General features: G+C 40.9%; 2 protein-coding genes across 2 annotated transcripts in view; both read right to left on the reverse strand.

Moving 5' to 3' along the window:
* Positions 1-12986, reverse strand: part of rab38 (RAB38, member RAS oncogene family) — a 37819-nt gene extending 24833 nt beyond the window's left edge. The window contains exon 1 of the mRNA XM_062974521.1: positions 12540-12986. Coding sequence (XP_062830591.1) covers positions 12540-12804 — 265 coding nt within the window. The 5' untranslated portion in view covers positions 12805-12986. The remainder of the gene's footprint in view (positions 1-12539) is intronic.
* The window catches only part of grm5 (glutamate metabotropic receptor 5), a 1174932-nt gene that overhangs the window by 754970 nt on the left and 397165 nt on the right, over positions 1-22797 (reverse strand). The window lies entirely within an intron of this gene.

Raw genomic sequence — 22797 nt, forward strand, 5'->3', positions numbered from 1 at the left:
AGAGATTTCTAGAGAGCGCACTTCTCTGAGCATTTGTAGGACTTTAAGCACAAGTCTATGGTCAACTTCCACATGAGGTTTACCAGAAGATCATGCTGGATAACATAGATATTCCCAGACAGGTGCTTTCACAGGGAAAAATAACAGTTTTTTTTCATTCCCATTTTTTCCACTTTTCAGGAGTCCTGTGCTCCTAATTCCTTTAAAAGCAGAGAGCTTTGTGTAGTGTGATTTTCTTATCCAGAACTTGGAGAAGTTACTTTTTGGACTACAGTCCCCAAAAGCCCAAGAGCCTTTGAAGCTTGCAGTCCAAAAAGGAAATGCGGCATTTGACTCTAACAGGCACCTACTAGGCTTCAGATAGACAGACTCAAGTCAAGAGATTTTTCTGTCTGAGAGAGAGCAACACATAAAGCCTCTCCCAAATCAAGGTGCAGAGTGGTCAGAACTGGACAAGTGGGACATACATTTCCACTGGGGCCTCTCCTCAATAATATAACAATAACAATAAGCAGTGAATGATTTCCTGCCCTTTCATGACACTTTAAATTGTCTGCCCAAGGCAGCTGCCTCATTGTGCCAAATGGAGGACAATGCGATAAATACCAAATACTTTCTAGAATACCATCCAATGCTCCATTCTATAAGGAAAGGCTGGTCATAATGGGTAAGCTGCATTTCAGCGAAGTGTATCCTATCCCTTATAGAGCTTGGAAGTAGTGATTTACAAGTAACATAGTTATCTGCAGCAGTTTATTTGTCTTTATTTCATTCTTTGTAACAAGGGTGATGATATCTAAAGAGCTTTCATTAGACATGTATAACATATGAATATACATTATCGCTATGGCTGATTAGCCATACAAATCAGGAAGTCAGAAATGTCAAGAGCTTAAATAATTGGACCAAAAGGATGCAAATCAATTTATCTATTTTTCAAAATAGGCCCTTTCTGGGCAAGAAGGGATTTTCTGTTTATAACAAGTCAAACAAATGATGCTTTACCAAATCTTGGAAAAGTTGTTGTTGGGGGATAGAAATCCTAGTACTGTACTAGGAGCCCCGCGTTTGTCTTTGTCTTTGTTCTATGTTAAGGCATTGAATGTTTGCCTTATATGTGTAATGTGATCCGCCCTGAGTCCCCTTCAGGGTGAGAAGGGCGGAATATAAATATTGTAAATAAATAAATAAATAATTGTGCACAGATTCATTTTGGCCATTTGCGTTTGGCTTCTTCGGATACCCACAACGGCAAGGGCTCTGCCGTCATATTTTTTCGACCAAGCTGGACCATCTGGCTGCCAGTCACAGCTACCTTTTGCTCTATTCAGGATCACATGGTGCATGGAGAGGCTGTCCCATGCTCACATGGGGTTTCTCTGTGAGCCCTGTCTCTTGGGCCAATCAGAATAGATGAAATCCATGATCTGTCTTACACAAGCTGTGTCTATTTAATAAAGTGAGTGCCTCCATTGCTCAGTTGTATCCTGGCTCTAGAGAGATTGCCTTGCCGCTCGCTCTCAGCTTTAGCTTTTGGCTTAGCTTGGCCTCTCTCTAGTATTGATTCCTTTATTTTCTTGATTATTTATTTAGTAGGACTAGGAGTTGGAAAGTGCAGGTGGGTGTGCAGCATTTGGAAAATTTCTCTCTGTGCTCTCTGCCTTCTTTATTTCATCTAATAATAATATGCACCAAAAACATTGAGGATTTTTTTCAAACATGGCTAGATTTCCCACAATACTTATGGATTTTTTTCCCAGTGGATCATCCAGTGGAATGTTTTCCTAATAAGGGGACATGCTGCTTGCTTGCTTATGGATGGTGGGCTGCTGGTCTCTTCTAGTATATTGTGAGAACAAGAAATGCAAAAGCTTTGGTTTTTTTTATTGGTGTAATAGTGGGTGGGCTGTGTGATGTGGAAGTGCATCTTTGACAGTTGGCAGGAAGGAATGGTGCCCTGCTACTGCTTCTAGATATGTTACAGGGCAGGGCCAGCAGGGAATACCCTTTTGGGAACTTTGAAATGAGATTTTATTTCTAGAAAGAAAATAAATTCTTTAAAATCAGGGGATGACCCAAATGTTATGAAACTTGGTGGCCCAGGCTGTGGCACAGGCTGTTGAGCAGCCAGCTGCAGCCAGCTGCAACAAATCACTCTGACCAAGAGGTCATGAGTTCGAGGCCAGCTCGGAGCCCGTGTTTGTCTTTGTTCTATGTTAAGGCATTGAATGTTTGCCTTATATGTGTAATGTGATCCGCCCTGAGTCCCCTTCGGGGTGAGAAGGGCGGAATATAAATACTGTGAATAAATAAATAAATAATAGATGAGGCCTCCAAGTGTGGCCATTTTCATCTCGATAGTCCTAAAAATGATGGGAAGGGGAGCCAGTGAACCCCCCATTGTCGCCAATGGGCCAGATCTAGCTGCATTTTCCAGCTGTAGACTGAAAAGGTCTATTCGAATGTCCACCTGTTTTTGGGAGGCAAGCGAAAATGGATCCGTGGGTCCCACAAAATCCGGATAGCAAAAACGGTTCAAGCTTCCGCCGAAATGCACAAGCCTACTATCTACAGTCATGCTGACAGTGAGTTTCAAGTCCAAAAAAACTTCACTCAATCATTTCAATAAAAAAACAGCAAGACATATCTTCTAAACCCCAAACCAACAACCTCACACAAAAACAAAAACTGCAGTTCAAAAGGGGGGGGCATAATTCTGGACTGCATCAGAAGAAGAAGAATGTCCAAATTGAGAACAATAGTAATGCTGTTCTACTCTGCTTTGGTCAGACCTCACCTGGAATACTGTGTCCAGTTTTGGGCACCATGGTTTGAGAAGGATATCAACAAGTTGAAAGATTACCAAGATGATCAAAGATCTGGAAAACAAGACTGAAAAATCTTAAGGAAATGGGCCCCACAAGAGAACAGCCTTGGGCCCAGCACATGACCCCTGATCTATTCTACACTATAGATCAGGATTGGGAAGAACTACACATATTGTTACACCAAGCTAGACAGAATTAGAGGCCAAGACTTTGGGGGTGAGTTGCTATATTGATAGTGGGATGGCCCTGGGATTCTACTGACTAGCAGCAGATATCCAAGATTCTTGGTTGTAGCCATCCCCAGCTCTACTTGGGGGTGCCAGTGTGTAAACTTGACTGGAAAAAGTATGTACTCTGTTTTCAACTGTTACAGGTTTTCCCATCCAGAACTTCCCTGGATGGTCCTCATTACCATATGTGCAAATCAAACATATCTGTATAAACCCGAATACAGCTCATCTTAGAAGTAATACTCAATGACCTGCTTTGAACCTTGCCCCTCATGAAGGAAGGCTCCTTTTCCCAACTTACAGTACTTCAATTCTCTCTGCCCTGCAGCATAATTCAGAAGTTGTGCTACTCATTAAAACCCATAGCTCCCTCCCTAATTACTTCCAAATCTTTAACAGTCTGCCTGAAAGCTACATCATATGATCACACCACACATGATTTGCTGTACAACCTTTCCTTCTACTGAGGTTTGTAAAATCTCCCATTATACACTGTCCAACTTATTATTAAAAATAATAGTAGCAAAGAATTTATAAAATTGCTGTTCTATAATACACGTGCAGATCATTACCCTTTGCTGCAGCTATTCTAACAAAAATTATTAATAGACATGTTTATTATAAACACTAAGAACAAGCAATGTTACATACCTATGCTTCCATTTTACTTTACTCTGGTGATGTGGAAGCCTGCTGTGCACCAGGGCTCTTGTTTATTCCTGAATAACCATGAAGAAAGAGCTTAAAGATGTAAGGGAGAAGACTATGGTAATGCCTTTCCTCTATTCTACTACCCTTTTCCTTACTTGGAGGGTCAACAGTGGGATGTGGAAGAAAAATGAAGGACATTCCTTAAACACAGCCAGATATATTTCTTATCAACCGTGTCATTTGAGAAAGAGTTCCACTCTCAACAGAACAATTCTCTTCCAGATAATTCTATGGAAGTTCTGCTAGAGGACCTAGCAAATTCCTAAAAAGAATACATCTCTATAAATCTCTTCATCCTCTAATGCAACTCTATATTGGGACTGGGAGCCAGGCAGTCAGTCATATCCACAGTTTCAGGTAACCACGGTCTCACCAGGAACGTATTCCCCACGGCTGTAGGGTGCTTACTGTATTTGGCCATGTTGTAAACAAGTACTCAACAATTCATGTATTGGTAGCAGAAGTCCTAACTAACATATAAATAAGACCAAAGAGTTTTACACATTCTGCATAGCAATAATACCAGATTCTAAAAGTGTATCAACAACTTAATGAGCTGGAAATTTGGACGCCAGTGAATTTATGAAACACAAAGACCTTCATTGCGTAAGTGTTACTGATATCAGCTGTGCCAACAGTCAGCGCAAGCATCTCAAATCTTTTAATTCCAAAAGTATTTTAGGAATTTTATTCCTTTGCTATCATTTTATGTAATTTGAGGGGAAGAAAAACAACAACAGAGTTTAGAGATTAAAGCTGTTGGTTCAAAAATGATTTCACTCATGTTTTGTCAGAACGTTGCAGAAAGAATTAATGCAGGCTTATTGGCTAAAGGAAAATAGCCCCAATGTATTTCTTTTTCTTTCCTAAGTAATAAAAAACAGCAGCTGGTATTGTCTCTAAAGAAATGTTTTCTTGTGTGTATGTGTGTGTGTGTGGGGGGGGCAGCTATAAAGAAAGAGTTTTTTTAAAAAAACAGGATTCAACCAGCTATTGAATTGCTATTCAAAAATGTTTTAAAGTTTTGGAGGTGAAAAATCACAACTGCTCTTTTTTTTTTTAAAGCACTTTTACATAAGAAACTAGAGCCCTGGTGGTGCAGCAGATTAAACTGATGAGTTGCTGAACTTGCTGATCAAAAGATCAGCAGTTTGAATCTGGGGAGCGGGGTGAGCTCCCACTGTTAGCCCCAGCTTCTGCCAACCTAGCAGTTCAAAAACATGCAAACGTGAATAGTACACTAAAACACACACATACAAAGTCAAACACCACTTCCATTGAAAAAATCTTTTAAAATCTATCTTGCATATGTGAAATGGGTATCCATGGCGGAGAAGTGATTCAAACCTTGGTCTCCAGAGTCATAGTTGAGCCTGCCTTATTGTTGTTATTGTTGTCATTATTATTATCTCTCCTTTTCCCCATTTCAGGGCTTAGATTTCAGAATCGTGCCACTCTGAACAGCTCACGCCAAGAAACCTCCATAATAGGCTTCTACTAGGTCGGAATTTTTTTTTATCATGTCTGAAAAAACTTGAGAACATATTGCAAATCACTCCTGGTGTAAGAGATTTGGCCATCTACAAAAACGTTGCCCAGGGGATGCTCGGTTGTGTTACCATCCTGCTGGGAGGCTTCCATACATGTCCTTACAAGCTAGAGCTGACAGATGGGAGCTCACTCCATCCTGCAGATTCGAACCAGCAACCTTCAGGTCAGCAACCCAACCTCCAAGTCAGCAGTCCAGCCGGCACAAGGGTTTAGTCCATTGCGCCGCACACAACAATAAAATTATAAAGAGAAAGGCAAAAAGTATTTTCGTCTCCACATTCCATCACTTTAGCATATTAGTATGCACAGTTCTGAAATTTGAGTAATGCAATGAGAAAACTGATGACTAGGGTTCAAATCCAATCCTACCTTGGCCATGGAAACCCATTAGTTGACTTTGAGCAAGTTCCGCTCTTTAATCTGTAGAGGAAGGCAAAGGCAAATTTGCCTGTGAACAAATCTTGCCAAGAAAACCCTTTGACAAGTGAGCTTTAGGGTGACTCTAAGTCAGAAACTACTTGAAGGTTCACAACAAGAAGAAATCATCATCACAATCATCATGGCAAAATTATTTCTCCACATCCTATCACTTTTGCCTCCACATCATTTGAGCAAACACATTAATAAGCAGAGTTTTGAATGTTGAGTACCCAAAATGGGAAGAAGGAGGGATATAAATGATCATGATAAATGATCATGATGGAGATGATGGTGACAAGAACCATTTTTTCTCTCCACCTCCCATCATTTTTGCCTCTGCATCACTGAGACAAACACATTAATGCACACAGTTCTTTAATGTATATCTCCCAAAAGGGGGGGGGGGGAAAGAGAGATATGAAAAGGAGGAATGATTATGATGATGTTGATGATGATGATGGCAAGAAGTAATTTTGCCTGCACATTCCATCACTTTCATCTCCACATTATTTAAGCATACATATTATAGTTCTGAATAATTCTGAAATCTAAGTCCTGGAATGGGAAAAAGAAATGATATAAAGGCAGAGGAGGACAAAAGCAAGAACTATTTTGTTTCTACTTCCCACCACTTATGTCTCCAGACCATTTAAGAACACATATTAATGCATACAGTTCTGAAAAGTGTGTCCCGAAATGGGAATGAGAAAGAATATAAAGGAGGAAGGGAAAGATGAAGGAAAAACTGACCTTGTCTCCAACTCCCATAAATTTTGTCTCCATATCATTGAAACAAACATGATGCACAGTTTTGAAATGTTTTCTCAAAATGGGAAAAAAGAAGGATGATTATGATGACAGCAATACTACTACTAGTAGTAATAATAATAATAATAATAATAATAATAATAATAATAATAATAATAATAGCAAGAGGCATTTTTGTCTCTAAGTAAAGGTAAAGGTTTTCCCTGACGTTAAGTCCAATCATGTCTGACTCTGGGGGTTGGTGCTCATCTCCATTTCTAAGCCGAAGAGCCGGCATTGTCCGTAGACACCTCCAAGGTCATGCGGCTGGCATGACTGTTACCTTCCCGCTGGAGCAGTACCTATTGATCTACTCACATTTGCATGTTTTCGAACTGCTAGATTGGCAGAAGCTGGAGCAACAGTGGGCGCTCACTTCGCTCCTGGGATTTGAACCTGGGACTTTTCGGTCAGCAAGTTCATCAGCTCAGTGCTTAAATACACTTCGCCACCGGGGCTCCTCTATCTCCCATATATTAAATATATTAAATGTGTGTCCCAAAATGGGAAAAGGAGGGATGATGATACTATGACTACTACTAATGATAATAATAATGGGAAGAAGTATTTTACTTCCACATTCCATCAATTTTTTTTCTGCACCTCATTATTATTTATTTATTACAACATTTCTACCCTGCCCTTCTCACCCCCAAAGGGAACTCAGGGCGGCTTACAATATACTCAGGGTGCCTTATAATATTGAAATATGTGTCCTGAGGGGGGAAAGAAGAAAGGATGATGATGATGATGATGATGATGATGATGACAGTACTACTACTACTGATGATGATAAGAAGGGTTTTATTTCATCATCATACCTGTCGGAACGCATCTCCCTTTATGATCTGGTGCAATTGTTAAGACATTTTGGGAGATCCTGCTCTCAGGCCCGCCGCTATTGCAGGCACAGTTGACCGGGACGAGAGACAAGGACTTCTCGGTGGTGGCCCCACAGCTGTGGAACTCCTTCCCCAGTGACATTAGAACAGCCCTCTTACTTTTAAGCTTCACGAAGAATCTTAAGATCTGGCTATTTAAGCAAGCCTTTGGGGATTAATATGACCCATAAGTATGACAGAGGAATGGCAAAGCAATTGGTTCAATGTTTACAAAGCTCAGTTGGTACTTTTGATACTTTTAATACTTTTGATATGTTTTAATCATTTGAGAGACTGTTTTAATTGATATGTATATTTTTACATATACATATTTCAGAGTAGAGTTCTATAATATTGTGTTTTTCTTCTTTTTTTCCATGTCAGGAGTGACTTAAGAAACTGCAAGTCGCTTCTGGTGTGAGAGAATTGACTGTCTGCAAGGATGTTGCCCAGGGGACGCCCAGATGTTTTGATATTTTTACCATCCTTGTTGGAGGCTTCTCTCATGTCCCCGCATGGAGCTGGAGCTGATAGAGGGAGCTCATTCGCGCTCTCCCCAGGTGGGATTCGAACCTGGCAGCCTTCAGGTCAGCAACCCAACCTTCAAGTCACAAGGCTTTAACCCACTACGCTATCAGGGGCTCATTGTGTTTTACTGATATTGTTACTGTCTGAGTCTGGCATTGAATTATTGTCATATTGTTTGGAAGCCCGTCCCGAGTCCCCCTTTGGAGATGAGAAAGTCAGGGTATAAGTACAGTAAATAATAAATAATAATAATACATATACTCTACACACAGTTCTGAAATGTGTGTCCTGAAATGGAAAATAATGAGGGCTATAAATGATGAAGGAGATGATGATGCAGGCAAGGACCTTTACCGTCATATCATTTGAGCAAATATATTACTCAACTTAGTTCTGAAATCTGAGTTCCGAAATGGGGAAAAAGGAGGGTTGTAAATTATGAATGAACTGATGATGATGAAAGCAAGGAGCACCTTTGCCTTCACTTCATTTGAGCAAACATTTTACTCTGCACAGTTCTGAAATGTGGGTTCTGAAATGGGAAAAGGGAGGGATATAAATGATGAAGATGATAGTAACAATAGTAGTAGTAGTAGTAGTAGTAATTATACTGGCAAAAGGTACCCTTGCCTCCACATTATTTGAAAAAATATATTGTGAAATCAGACTCCTGAAATGGGAAAACAGAGGGATAGAAGTCATGAAGGAGTTGCTGATGATGAAAGTAAGGAGTACTTTCGCCTCCTTGTCATTTGAGCAAAAATATTACGCGGTACACTTCTAAAATATGCGCCTCGAAAGGGGGAAAAGGAGGGAGATAAATCATGATGATAGTAGTAGTAGTAGTAGTAACAGTAATAATAATTAATGGCAAGAAGTACCTTTGCCTCCACATTATTTGAGCAAACATATTATGCCATTTAGTTCTAAAATGAGTGTCTTGAAATGGGAAAAAGGAGGGATAGAAAAGTGCTAGCAATAGTAGTAGTGTAACAACAATAACTATGTAACAAAATGTGAAACACTTTCTTTCCTGGTTTGAAAGTGTTATTTCTTGCTTAATTGTGTGGTAAGTACTTTGAATGTACTGTAGTTGTTATACTTCAAAAACTGTTTTTGTGTCTGTTGAACTGGTTGAGACTCAATGAGATATTCATTGAAAAAATACAGCAAAATGTGCTCCAAAATGTTTTTGCAGTTTAATAAACTTTTCCCAGGTTTTTATGATAGAACCGATTAGGAAATGACATTTCCAACCCAGGAACAAAAATCCTGTTCCATAGTGTAATTGAATATTAACATTAGGATTATCTGTGCCATTGTATTTTCTGCTTCAGTGTGTGGTCTTTAAAAAATCAAGAAAGCTGATAGGAAGGGAATCAACTCATTTGAAATGTATCTAAAAATTATATAAAACGGCTTAGTGAATTTTAACTGTTTTTAAACTAATTAGTTGCTACTATATAGGCTTAATTAGATTCACGTATTTTATTTAATTATTTAAATTTATGAAGTAGTTATTGTAATTGTTATAGATGTTTTATTCTTGGGATTATTTGTTTATTTGGCATTGTTTAATGGCACTGAATGTTTGCTATTCTTTGCTGGAAACCAACCCAATTTTATTTGGGTTGCTGTGAGTTTTCCGGGCTGTATGGCCATGTTCCAGAAGCATTCCCTCCTGACATTTCACCCACATCTATGGCAGGCATCCTCTGAGGTTGTGAGGTTTGTTGGAATCTAGGCAAGTGGGGTTTATATATCTGTGGAAGGTCCAGGATGAGAGAAAGAACTCTTGTCTGTTGGAAAAAAAGTGTGAATGTTGCAATTCATCACCTTGATTAGTACTGAAAAGCCTTTCAGCTTCAAGGCCTGGCTGATTCCTGCCTAAGATAAGCTTTTGTTGGGAGGTGTTAGCTGGCCCTGATTGTTTCATGTCAGGAATTCCCCTGTTTTCAAAGTGTTGTTCTTTATTTACTGTCCTGATTTTAGATTTTTTTAAAAAATACTGGTAGCCAGATTTTGTTCATTTTCATGGTTTCCTCCTTTCTGTTGAAATTGTCCACATGGTTGTTGATTTCAGTGGCTTCCCTGTGTAATCTGATATGCTGGTTGTGAGAGTGTTCCAGCATTTCTGTGTTCTCAAATAATACACTGTGTCCAGGTTGGTTATTCAAGTGCTCTGCTATGGCTGACTTTCCTGATTGAATTAGTCTGCAGTAGCTTTCAAATGTCTGGATTCGTGTTTGGGCAATGCTGCATTTGTATTAATATATTACTATTATTAAGTATAACATAGTATATTATTATATTATAATATATTATTATATATTAGTATATTATTGAAGCTCCTGGTGGCACATAATGTCAGCATCACATTATATAATAATAGTAATAATAATCACATTGTCCTAGACACTTGGGAAGTGTTCGACGTGATTTTGTGATACGAAATCCAGCATATCTATCTTGTTTGCTGTGTCATACAATATTGTTGTGTCAATAATAATAATAATATAAAGGTAAGGGTAAAGGTTTTTCCCTGACATTAAATCTAACTCTGTCCAACTCTCGAGGTTGGTGCTCATCTCCATTTCTAAACCCAAGAGCCAGCGTTGTTCGTAGACACCTCCAAGGTCATGTGGCCAGCATGACTGCATGGAGCACAGTTAACTTCCCACCAGAGAGGTACCGAATTAAACTGCTGAGTTGCTGAACTTGCTGTCAATGGTTTGAATCCAGGGAGTGGAGTGAGCTTTTAGCCCCAGCTTCTGCTAACCTAGCAGTTCAAAAATTTGTAAATGTGAGTAGATCAATAGGTACCGCTCTGGCAGGAAGGTAACAACAATTCCATGAAGTGATGCTGGCCACATGACGTTGGAGGTGTCTACGGACAATGCCAGCTCTTCGGCTTAGAAATGGAGATGAGCACCAACTCCCAGAGTCCGACACGACTAGACTTAATGCCAGGGAAAAACCTTTACCATCATCATCATCATTATTATTATTATTATTATTATTATTATTATTATTGTATTGTATGACACAGCAAACAAGATAGATATGCTAGATTTTGTATCACAAAATCACAAGTCGAACACTTCCCAAGTGTCTAGGACTGTGTAATGTATTTTCAGATAATGCGCGCAGATCCCAGTAGGGTGGCCTTTTGCAGTTGGCAGATCGTGATTTTGTCAATGTCTATTGTTTCCAAATGCCGGCTGAGATCTTTTGGCACGGCACCCAGTGTGCCCATCACCACCGGGACCACCTGCACTGGTTTCTGCCAGAGTCTTTGAAGTTCAATCTTGAGGTCCTGATAGCAGCTGAGTTTTTCCTGTTGTTTTTCGTCAATTCGACTGTCACCTGGGATGGCGACATCAATGATCCAAACCTTTTTCTTTCCCACAACTGTGATGTCTGGTGTGATGTGTTCCAGAACTTTGTCAGTCTGGATCCGGAAGTCCCACAGTATCTTTGTGTGTTCATTTTCCAATACTTTTGAAGGTTTGTGATCCCATCAGTTCTTTACTGCTGGCAGGTGGTACTTGAGGCATAAGTTCCAATTATTATTATTATTATTATTATTATTATTATTATTATTATTACAGTAGAGTCTCACTTATCCAATATAAACGGGCCGGAAGAACGTTGGATAAGCGAATATGTTGGTTAATAAGGAGGAATTAAGGAAAAGCCTATTAAACATCAAATTAGGTTATGATTTTACAAATTAAGAACCAAAACATCATGTTATACAACAAATTTGACAGAAAAAGTAGTTCATTTCGCAGTAATGTTATGTTGTAATTACTGTATTTACGAATTTAGCACCAAAATATCACAATGTATTGAAAACATTGACTACAAAAATGTGTTGGATAATCCAGAACATTGGATAAGTGAGTGTTGCATAAGTGAGACTCGACTGTGTTGTTGTTATTATTATTATTATTATTATTATTATTATTATTATTATTATTATTATTATTATGTAATGTGATGCTGACACTATAATAAAACCAATTAGGAAATGACATTTACAACCCAGGAACAAAAACTGTGTTGCATAGTGATAATGTTTCCACACCATTGAACAGGCATGGACAAATTTCGGCTCTACGGGTGTTTTGGACTTCAACTCCCACCATTCCTCACAGCCTCAGGCTCTTTCCTTTTTGCCCCTCAGCCACTTAAGATGTGGGTGAAATGTCAGGAGAGAATGTTTCTGGAACATGGTCATACAGCCCAGAAAACTCACAGCAAACCAAATAAAATTTTATTTGTAACCCGCCTTATCTCTCCAAGGAAATTGTGGGAGTTGAAGTCCAAAACACCTGGAGGGCCCAAGTTTGCCCATGCCTGCCATAGAAACAAAGCTATGACTACATGCAGTTCTGAACTGTGAGAAAAAGGAAGATGGGATAGAAATGATGATGAAGGAGAAGAGGAAGGAGATGAAGTTGAAGGCAAGAAGGACTTTCTTCTATCACCCCATCCCTGCTGCTAGGTTCCTCAATCCCCAGGAACTTCCCCAGAACTTTCTGCCTGGAGACCACCTATCCCAGGTCCCGTTGTCCTACCGGCGATGTCCCAGAGCTGGAGGCGGACCACGGTGTGGGCGTCCCAGGGCAGGACCTTGAGGGCGAAGTCCACGCCGATGGTGGCCCGGTAGTGCGGGGAGAAGTTCTGGTGGACGTAGCGCTTGATGATGCTGGTCTTGCCCACGCCCAGGTCGCCGATCACCAGCAGCTTGTAGAGCCGCTCCTGCGGAGGCAGAGGAGCCGGGGAAGGAGGCGGAGGAGGCGGCGAAGCAGAAGGCAGAGGCGAGGGCGGCTTCTTCGGCATCGTCCGCGGCTCTGTCCTTCTTCTCCCGCCGAAGAAGGAGCCTCTCCAAGGCGCCCAGGGAGGGAGGGACCTCTCCCCTGCCTTGCCTTTCAAGCCGGACGGAGCAGGAGGGGCAGGCCAAGGGGAAGGGTGGGTCTACACGGCAGAACCCGTGCCCTTCTTTATATATATACATACCCCTCTCACCCAGTGGATGGGAGCTTGTCTACGACTGCCACATCGGCTGGCATTGATTTATTCATAGAACCATAGAGTTAGAAGAGTCCTCATGGGTCATCCAGTCCAACCCCCTGCAAGAAGCTGGAAAATCTCCTTCAAAGCATCCTTGACAGATGGCCATCAAGCCTCTGCTTAAAAGCCTCCACCACACTCGGAGGCAGAGAGTTCCACTGCTGAACAGCTCTCACAGTGAGGAAGTTCTTCCTGATGTTCAGGTGGAATCTCCTTTCCTGTAGTTTGAAGCCATTGTCCCGCGTCCTAGTCTGCAGGGCAGCAAAAAACAAGTTTGCTCTCTCCTCCCTATGACTTCCCTTCACGTATTTGTACATGGCTATCATGTCTCCTCTCAGCCTTCTGTTCTGCAGGTTAAAAATACCCAGCTCTTTAAGCCGCTCCTCATAGGGTTTGTTCTCCAGACCCTTGATCATTTTAGTCGCCCTCCTCTGGACGCTTTCCAGCTTGTCAACATCTCCCTTCAATTGCGGTGCCCAGAATTGGACACAGTGAGACTCCAGGTATGGTCTGACCAAGGCAAAATAGAGGGGTAGCATGACTTCCCTGGATCTAGATGCTATACCCCTATTTATGCAGGCCAGAATCCCATTGGCTTTTTTCGCTGCCGCATCACTTTGTAGGCTCATGTTTAACTTATTGTCCATAAGAACTCCAAGATCTTTTTCACACGTACTGCTGTTGAGCTAGGCATCGTCCCCCATTCTGTATCTTTGCATTCCATTTTTTCTGCCGAAGTGAAGTATCTTGCATTTGTCCCTGTTGAACTTCATTAGTTTCGGCCCATCTCTCTAGTCTGTTAAAATCGTTTAGAATTCTGCTCCTATCTTCTGGAGTGTTAGCTATCTCTCCCAGTTTGGTGTCATCTGCAAACTTGATGATCGTGCCTTCTAACCCTTTGTCTAAGTTGTTAATAAAGATGTTGAACAGAACCGGGCCCAGGACGGAACCCTGCGGCACTCCACTCATGAAGTTTTTATTATTATTATTATTATTATTATTACTAGCTGTGCCCGGCCACGCGTTGCTGTGGCTTAGTCTGGTAGTGTTGGTCAGTCTACATTAGGTTGTATTGATGCTGTGACCTCCACCTTCTTTATACTCACATTAGTAGTAGTATTTGAAGTCTGTTACCTTCTTCAATTTTTGTGTTGATTGATAATTGCTTAAGATCCCTGTTGTCTTTGGTTTGTTGTTAATTGTAATGTCTGATTCTACTGAGTGCGGTTTATATTTTTATTGTGGTACAATAGTCTTTTTTTTGTTTTGCCTGTGTAGGTGTTTATTATTATTGTTGTAGTAGTGATTATGAAGGTTGGATAAGTTAGATGCTACTGTATTGTTTTTTGGAGGCCCAGTTTAGCATTGACTGGCCTCTCAGCCTCAGTGCCTGGCTGTTTCTTGCCTGTGATGGTGTTGATTCTTATTGTTGTTGTTGTTGTCATTGTTATTATTGTAATTGTTTTTTTGGAGGCCAAGTGTGAATGTAGGGATTGGGGAGGTGGATGAGTTGTGTTGTCAAATGTTGTATTTGTTATAGTCACAATGCGTTGTTGTGAGTTTTGTGGGTCTGGATTGTGGTTTTGTGGTGTGGTTGTGTTGTTACAACTGAGAGGCAAGGCTTTTGTGTTGTGTTGCGAAGTTTTGTATTTCTGGGTCGTTTAGTTGTGTGCCAAGTCTTGTATTTCTGGGGCGTTTAGTTGTGTTGTTATAGTCACGATGCATTGTTGTGAGTTTTGTGGGTCCGGATTGTGGTTTTGTGGTGTGGTTGTGTTGTTACAATCGGGAGGGAATGCTTTTGTGTTGTGTTGCCAAGTTTCGTATTTCTGGGGCGTTTAGTTGTGTTGTTATAGTCATGATGCGTTGTTGTGAGTTTTGTGGGTCCGGTGTGGTTTTGTGGTGTGGTTGTGTTGTTACAACCGGGAGGCAAGGCTTTTGCATTGTTTTGCCAAGTTTTGTATTTGTGGGGCGTTTAGTTGTGTTGTTATAGTCATGATGCGTTGTTGTGAGTTTTTTGGGTCCGGATTGTGGTTTTGTGTTGTGGTTGTGTTCTTACAACTGGGAGGCAAGGCTTTTGCGTTGTGTTGTCAAATTTTGTATTTCTGGGGCGTTTTGTTGTGTTATAGTCCCGATGCGTTGTTGTGAGTTTTGTGGGTCCGGATTGTGGTTTTGTGGTGTGGTTGTGTTGTTACAACTGGGAGGCAAGGCTTTTGCATTGTGTTGCCAAGTTTTGTATTTCTGGGGCGTTTAGTTGTGTTGTTATCGCATGATGCGTTGTTGTGAGTGTTGTGGGTCTGGATTGTGGTTTTGTGGTGTGGTTGTGTTGTTGTAACCTGGAGGCAAGCATTTTGCATTGTGTTGCCAAATTTCGTATTTCTGGGATGTTTAGTTTTGTTGTTATAGTCACTGCGCCCGCAACTTTATCCTTTTATATATATAGATTGACACAAAGACACAATATGATACAACAAACGAGATATATGTGCTGGATTTCGTATCACAAAATCACAACTCGAACACTTCCCAAGCATTTAGGACTGTGTGATGTAGTTTCAGATGATGTGTGCAGATCCCACTAAGGTGGCCTTTTGCAGTTGACAGATCATGATTTTGTTAATGTTTATTGCTTCCAAATGCCAGCTGAGTTATTCTGGCACGGCACCCAGTGTGCCGATTACAACCGGGACCACCTGTATTGGTCTATGCCAGAGCCTTTGCAGTTCGATTTTAAGGTCCTGATAATGGCTGAGTTTTTCCTTTACGTCAATTCGACTGTCACCTCGTATGGCGACATGAATAATCCAAACCTTTTTCTTTTCCACAACTGTGAGGTCTGGTGTGTTGTGTTCCAAAACTTTGTCAGTCTGGATTTGAAAGTCCCACAGTATTTTTGCATGCTCATTTTCCACTACCTTTGAAGGTTTGTGATCCCACCAGTTCTTTACTGCTGGAAGATGGTACATATGACATAAATTCCAAAGAATCATTTGAGCCACATAATTGTGCCTCTGTTTGTAGTTCTTCTGTACATCATCATCATCATCATCATCATTCCTGATCTACACTATCGTTGCCATTTGCATCACATAGCTCAATGTTATGTATTTCCACATTTACACTGATGAATACTTGGGGTGCATCTACACCAGGCATGGGAAAACTTTTGCTTTCCAGGTGTTTTGCACTTCAACTCCCACAAGTTAGAAATTGTGTGATTTGAAGTCCAAAACACCTGGAGAGTTGAGGTTTGCACATGCCTGATCTATACTGTCCTTGCCATTCACATTGCACTGCATTAGCTTAATGTTATTTATTTCCACATTTTATTGATGAACAGTTGAACACTTGCTGCTGCCCTGGAGACTAGGACGTGGAAGAATCTCTTCAAACTACAGGAAAGGATATTCCACCTGAACATTGGGAAGAACTTCTTCACTGTGAGAGCTGTTGAGCAGTGGAACTCTCCGCTTTGGAGTGTGGTGGATGCTCCTTTCTTGGAAGCTTTTCAGGAGAAGCTGGATGGCCATCTGTCGGGGGTGCTTTGAATGCGATTTCCGTGCTTCTTGACAGGGAGTTGGACTGGATGGGCCCATGAGGTCTCTTCCAACTCTATGATTCTATGAGTCTATGATTCTATACTTGGGGTGCATCTAGACCAGGCATGGGCATACTTTGGTCCTCCCTCTTGGTGTTTTGGACTTCAACTCCCAAAATTCATAACAACTGGTCAGCTGTTAGGAATTGTGTGAGTTGAAGTCCAAAACACTTGGAGGGAGAGCAAAAGTTTGCCTATGCCTGATCTGCACTGTCATCACCATTTGCTCAATGTTATGGAAGTTTAGTGAGGCACCAGCACTCTTTGGCAGACATACATTTATGAAGATCTTGTCAGGCTACAACTCCTACGAGTCCGTAGCATTAAGCCGTGGAAGTTAAAATTGTGTCAAACTACAATAATTGTGCATTGTAAATGTACTTTGTGTGTGCCTTCAGGTCTCCTGCTGATTTAAGGAGATGCCATACATTTCCTTGTACTGATCCATTTACTGATCCACTGGCAACAAACAAAGATCTGTATAGTTAAAGCAATGGTATTCCCTGTAGTAACCTATGGATGTGAGAGCTGGACCATAAGCTTTTGAACCATCGTGTTGGAGGAAAATTCTGCAATGCCTTGGCCCTTAAGAAGATCAAACCAGTCTATACTCTAGGAAATAATGCCCGACTGCTCACTGGAGGGAAGGATATTAGAGGCAAAGATTAAGTACTTTGGCAACATAATGAAAAGACAGGGAAGCTTGGAGAAGATCATGATGCTGGAGAAAATGGAAGGAAAAAGGAAGAGGGGCCGACCAAGGGCAAGATGGATGAATGGTATCCTTGAAGTGACTGGCTTGACCTTGAAGGAACTGGGGGTGGCCATGGCCAACAGGGAGCTCTGGCATGGGCTGGTCCATGAGGTCATGAAAAGTCAGAAGTGACTGAATGAATAAACAACAGCAACATGCTTTTCCTTAGGCAAGACTTTGGGTGCATCAACACTGTGACATGAATACAGATTGGCACCTCTTGAACTTCCATGATCAGGCAGGGAGATACATACCAACTAGAAATGGGGTTTGATTGACTATGATTTGTTTTATACTGATGTTTACATCATGCTCCATTTTATTATCAACAGCTGCTGATTCTATAGCAGCCATGCTAAAGATAAAATTGCCATGGAATCCAACAGTGTCTCTGCTTAATTTTGCACAACGTGATGTTCCCAAGAAGAAGACGTGCTGTTATCAAATATCTTGGGAGGACAGGCTTGTTTGCTTGCTTCCTTCCCTCTTTGTTTTGCAAGACCTTGGGAAATGCAATCAAGCCTTTTGAAATGGACTCAGCTCTGAGTCTGTAAACCAGGGAGGCTCAATTTTATTACTGAAATCAGCAAGCTTATCAAAGGGCTAAAGTATAATTTTTAGTATCAGGCAAAGTTTTGTCTCTAGTAAAAAATAAACACAAAGAATTAGCTCTCTTCCTATAATAGATACAGCGGGGCTGTATTTTATGTCAGCATATAATTTTTTTAATGGAATGCTTTGGAAGCTTTTCTCTTTCTCTCACCAACAAAGACATCATACTGGTCTCCATGCCATTGGTAGTCCAACTTTCATGAAAAACTGGTGCTGCAAAAACAGTGGTCTTTTTTGGTTATTTTGAAAGTTATAGTACATTGCAATGTATTACAGAGAAATTTTATTCATTGGGTGGGAGCCTGCTTAAGCCTGACATATAGCATGACGTTATTACATACTTTTTGGAGAGCCCATTAACTTAAAGAACATGTCAATCTGTTAACTCTAGCAGAGAAAAAGCAACTCAACATTTTATGGAGGTGTGACCACATTGTAGAATTAATGCAATTCAACACCACTTGAACTTCCATGACTCAATAATCCAGAATCCTGGAAGTTGTTGTTTGGTGAGGCACCAGTACTCTTTTGCAGATAATGTTAAAACTACAACTGCCATTTTGCCATGGCAATTGAAGTGGGAATTTTTTTCCACGTAAGGATCAACTTGAGAAACTTCAAGTCACTTCTGGTGTGAGAGAATTGGACATCTGCAAGGATGTTGCCCAGAAGACTCTCGGATGTTTAATGTTTTACCATCCTCGTGGGAGGCTTCTCTCATGTCCCCACATGGAGCTGGAGTTGACAGAGGGAGCTCATCCGTTGTCTCTCAAGGTTGGATTTGAACTGGCAACCTTCAGGTCAGCAACCCAACCTTCAAGTCAAGAGTCTGCCAGCACAAGGGTTTAACCCATTGCATCACTGGGGGCTTGAAGTGGGGTCAAACTGCATTCATTCTGCAGTGTAGATGCACCCTGGCACACATATGGCCAAGCAATCTCAGGATGTTGCAAAGATGGCAAAAATGAATGAGAAAGAGCTTGGAGAGACTCTCAGCAGTTTACTTTTGCCTGAAGCTACTGTGAAGAGCAAGATTTTGTCACCTACCCTCTTTTTCTCCATGATGTGCACAAACAACTTTTTGTAGCAATTGAACTGAACTGAGGACAAAGGGGGAAAATGTCAGGAGGAAAAAAAATCTGGGGCATAAAAAGCAGCACAAAAATGGGATAGCAGAATACTACACTGGGGCTGTCTTTTCCATGGAACAGTTGCAGGGTATGCATACAGAACTCTCACCCACCATTATATTTTTTTTTTGTAAGAAAACAGATTAAACCAGTTTCAGTAAGGTTTTAACCTGTTGCCCACTTTTTTGATCAAGATATTCCCCTGCTGTGAAAAGACTGTTGGTTCATCAAACATAACTACAGTGAAAGGGCCCTTGAATCACTAAATGCCTACTTGATGAATTGGCTGGGAGAAAAGAAAATCTGCATAAATAAATGTACAATGGATCTCTTGTATAATCCTAAACAGCACTTTTCCAAGCTCTACATTCAGGGTTTTGTATGATAGACAAATGCACCCATCAAAAAAACATTAAATGTGTATATGTAATTTATATGTTTGTGTGCGTATAATTTCATTTAATTTGACTATTTTATTTGCATGTTAAAAAAGCATTCCTAACAAAGTTTAAAAAGTTGATGTCATTTATATTGGCTTGGAGTGGTCAGTCTTTTCGTGGAAGGAGGATTATGCTCAAATAGAGAGGTTTAATTCTATCCTGTTTTATAGCTCACTTTCTGGAAAAGCTGATGGAGGAGAGACAGATTGATGACTTTTGGGAAAACAAGGAGACTGATTCTGCTATACTATGAATGGTCTTTGTGTATATTGTTTTTCTCTATCATATGCTCTTGGCTGGATTGATGTGGTCACTACTGCATCCTGTCCACCTCGAGACAGCCTTAGGCTTTTGACCTAATACTCTTGGATAAAGAGGGCTCTTCTGCAATATTCTTGACAGATTTGAAAACTTGGATGCCAACATCATAGACACATTGAATCTTGAGTTGGACCCGACCAACTCAACCAACTCATTGAGTTGGAAAAGACCACAAAGGTCATACTGAAGAAAGAGCATATTTGTTTTCTGCTTTTTTATTGTGTCAGAAGCGACTTGAGAACACTTTGCAAGTCGCTTCTAGTGTGAGAGAATTGGCCATCTACAGAGATGTTGCCCAAGGTACACCGGGATGTGTTACCATCCTGCTTGGAGGTTTCTCCCATGTTCCCGCAAGCTAGAGCTGACAGATAGGAGGTCGCCCCATCTCACGGAGTAGGACCGGCAACCTTCAGGTCAGCAAACCAACCTTCAGGTCAGCAGTCCAGCCAGCACATGGGTTTAAAACTTTATGCCACCGCTGTTTTCTGCTGATCTAAAGACTGTGACTTGGACCAATTGATTCGAACTGTTGGACAACATATTCCACCAAAATGTGTTGTCGAAGGCTTTCATGACCGGGATCACAGGATTGTTGTATGTTTTCCGGGCTGTATGGCCATGTTTCGCCCACATCTATGGCAGGCATCCTCAGAGGTTGTGAGGCATGGAATAACTAAGCAAGGAAGATTCCACCAAAATATTAGGAAGAACTTTCTAAAATTAGTAGCTGTTTGTCAATGGAATGCACCACTTTGTTGTATGGCGAGGTCTTCTTCCATGGAGGTTCTTTTGGCTCCCCTACCATTAGGCTAGGAATGGGCTATTAATATGAAGTGGAAGGGATGAATTTTCTGCCCAGGAAACTCACTCTTTCCACTTGCCACAATGGGTCATTCCGGGACTAATAGTAGGGCTGGTCCTATTGCTTTGTTTGTTTCTTTGGAGGCAGAATGCTAGAAAGGCTAAACACACACTCCAATAAAATAGAAAACACATCTGCTTTTGCAAGCTTTGGAGAGGGGGGTGGCATATCAAATGCAATTGGGATGGTTGAGGACTTTGGGGCCACACTAACAGCCCCTGCTCTGGGCTGACTTTGGTGGCAGGTTTTGGTGACCAATTGTTGGCTATATATTTTTTGTAGTTTTTAAGGAACTTGTGACTCTTTATGACAAAATAACTCTTCCACTTGACTTGGCATAAAAAGGATACCTTGAGCTGTTCCAACTCAAAATATCTTGGTCCAATCCCATGAGGTAAAGAGGAGAGCATCCACAGAGATGTATAACTCAAACTGTTTTCTACGGAAGTGTCCTACTAGTTAAAGGCTCAGTAATGACCCAAATTGTCCCATACTGTGTTCTTCAGACCAAGTCTTTTCCTGTGGGTCTGTCTCTCTCCAGTAAGATGAACAAAGGAAGGCGAAGCCTATGGGAGATAATGGGGAGAAAACAGCTGGTTGCTAGGCACTGTCTGTATCTTGCAGACAAATCTGTGACTCCATTCATTTCTGTTTAAGATAACTTGCAACCATCACAAGATTCAGACTGCAGCAATAGGCTTGAAATCATAATATTTCACCTTATCTCCTTTGTATTCTCATTAAGTTTAGCCAAATATCTTCTATATGAGGTTAGAGTAAGGTGGTCAAAGCACTGAAAAACTTCCAAAACCCAGCACTTCCTTTGTGCATGTGTGAAACTTTCTCATTGGAGAAGTGGCATTATAATATGCCATATCATCTTTGTCAATATCCCTGGGACAAGAAGAACCATTGAAGACCCTAAATGGAGCTGCCTTCATAGAATCATAGAATTGGAAGAGACCGCAAAGGACATCCGGTCCATCCCCACATCGCCATACATACTTTGGACTTATAATGAGACAACACAGTTCAGTAGAGAAGTATAAAACATTATGAAAAGATGAAGATCTCACTACAGATGGATAGATCCATTCAAGGAAGTAACCAACTCAGACTATTTGGCTCTAAATATTGAGACATCTTTACATATATTTTCATTTTTAAAACAGTCATTTCAGTAACATATTGTGGATGCTCAAAGAACATCGGATCATGAACTTTGAAACAAAGTTTGTTTGTTTTATAATTGCCCAGCCTGATAAATCTTTATCAGAATGTGTAAGTGAGGGCTGAGGCCAGGAAACCATCATTCGCCTCATTTATATAACATTCATCATGCTCTAGTGGATTTATGAAATTTTCAGAATGTAGCCCACATGATTACTGGCTTCGGAACAATTATGAAAGCTATCTTAAGCATGCCTCTTGGAAGCAAAAAAGGCACAGTTTCTACAGAGGCTTGAAAATTGTGGATCAATACCAGAATCCTTTTTTTGGTACACTACATGTGTTATATAAAGCATGTCATGCAAGTGGTGGTAGCACAAAGAAATACGCTTTGAGTTCAACAGCCATGAAAAAGTAGTGTTGAAGAAATAGGCTGCTTGGAGCCAATAGATATTGCCTGCCTTCTGCATGACCCTGAAAAATGAGCTTATGCCTTTAGTATTACACACACATTCTACAACATACTTTATATTTTATAATCACATTTATTCTACTGATTAAGAGGCTTACATTTGTCAGAATAGAACCCAAATCAGCACTCAGTCTGTAACCCCAAGGTGTAATTTAACTCCTATTTTAGGATGTAAGTGTAACTTAGGGTGGATCCACACTGACCCATTTTCTTGAGGTAGATCTGATGTGGTACATACTGGATCCACCCCAGAGTGGTTTCTGCAGCAACCACACCACTCCCCAACACTCCAGAAGTGGAAGGGTGTCCCAACTGCCCAGTGGCACTGAACTTGGTTTGGTGCTGCCAGATGGCCACCCTTGCCATCCCCTTCTGTTCCCTATATAGAATCATAAAGTTGAAAGAG

Source organism: Anolis carolinensis, chromosome 3 (assembly GCF_035594765.1).
Source record: "Anolis carolinensis isolate JA03-04 chromosome 3, rAnoCar3.1.pri, whole genome shotgun sequence".
NCBI lineage: Eukaryota > Metazoa > Chordata > Lepidosauria > Squamata > Dactyloidae > Anolis > Anolis carolinensis.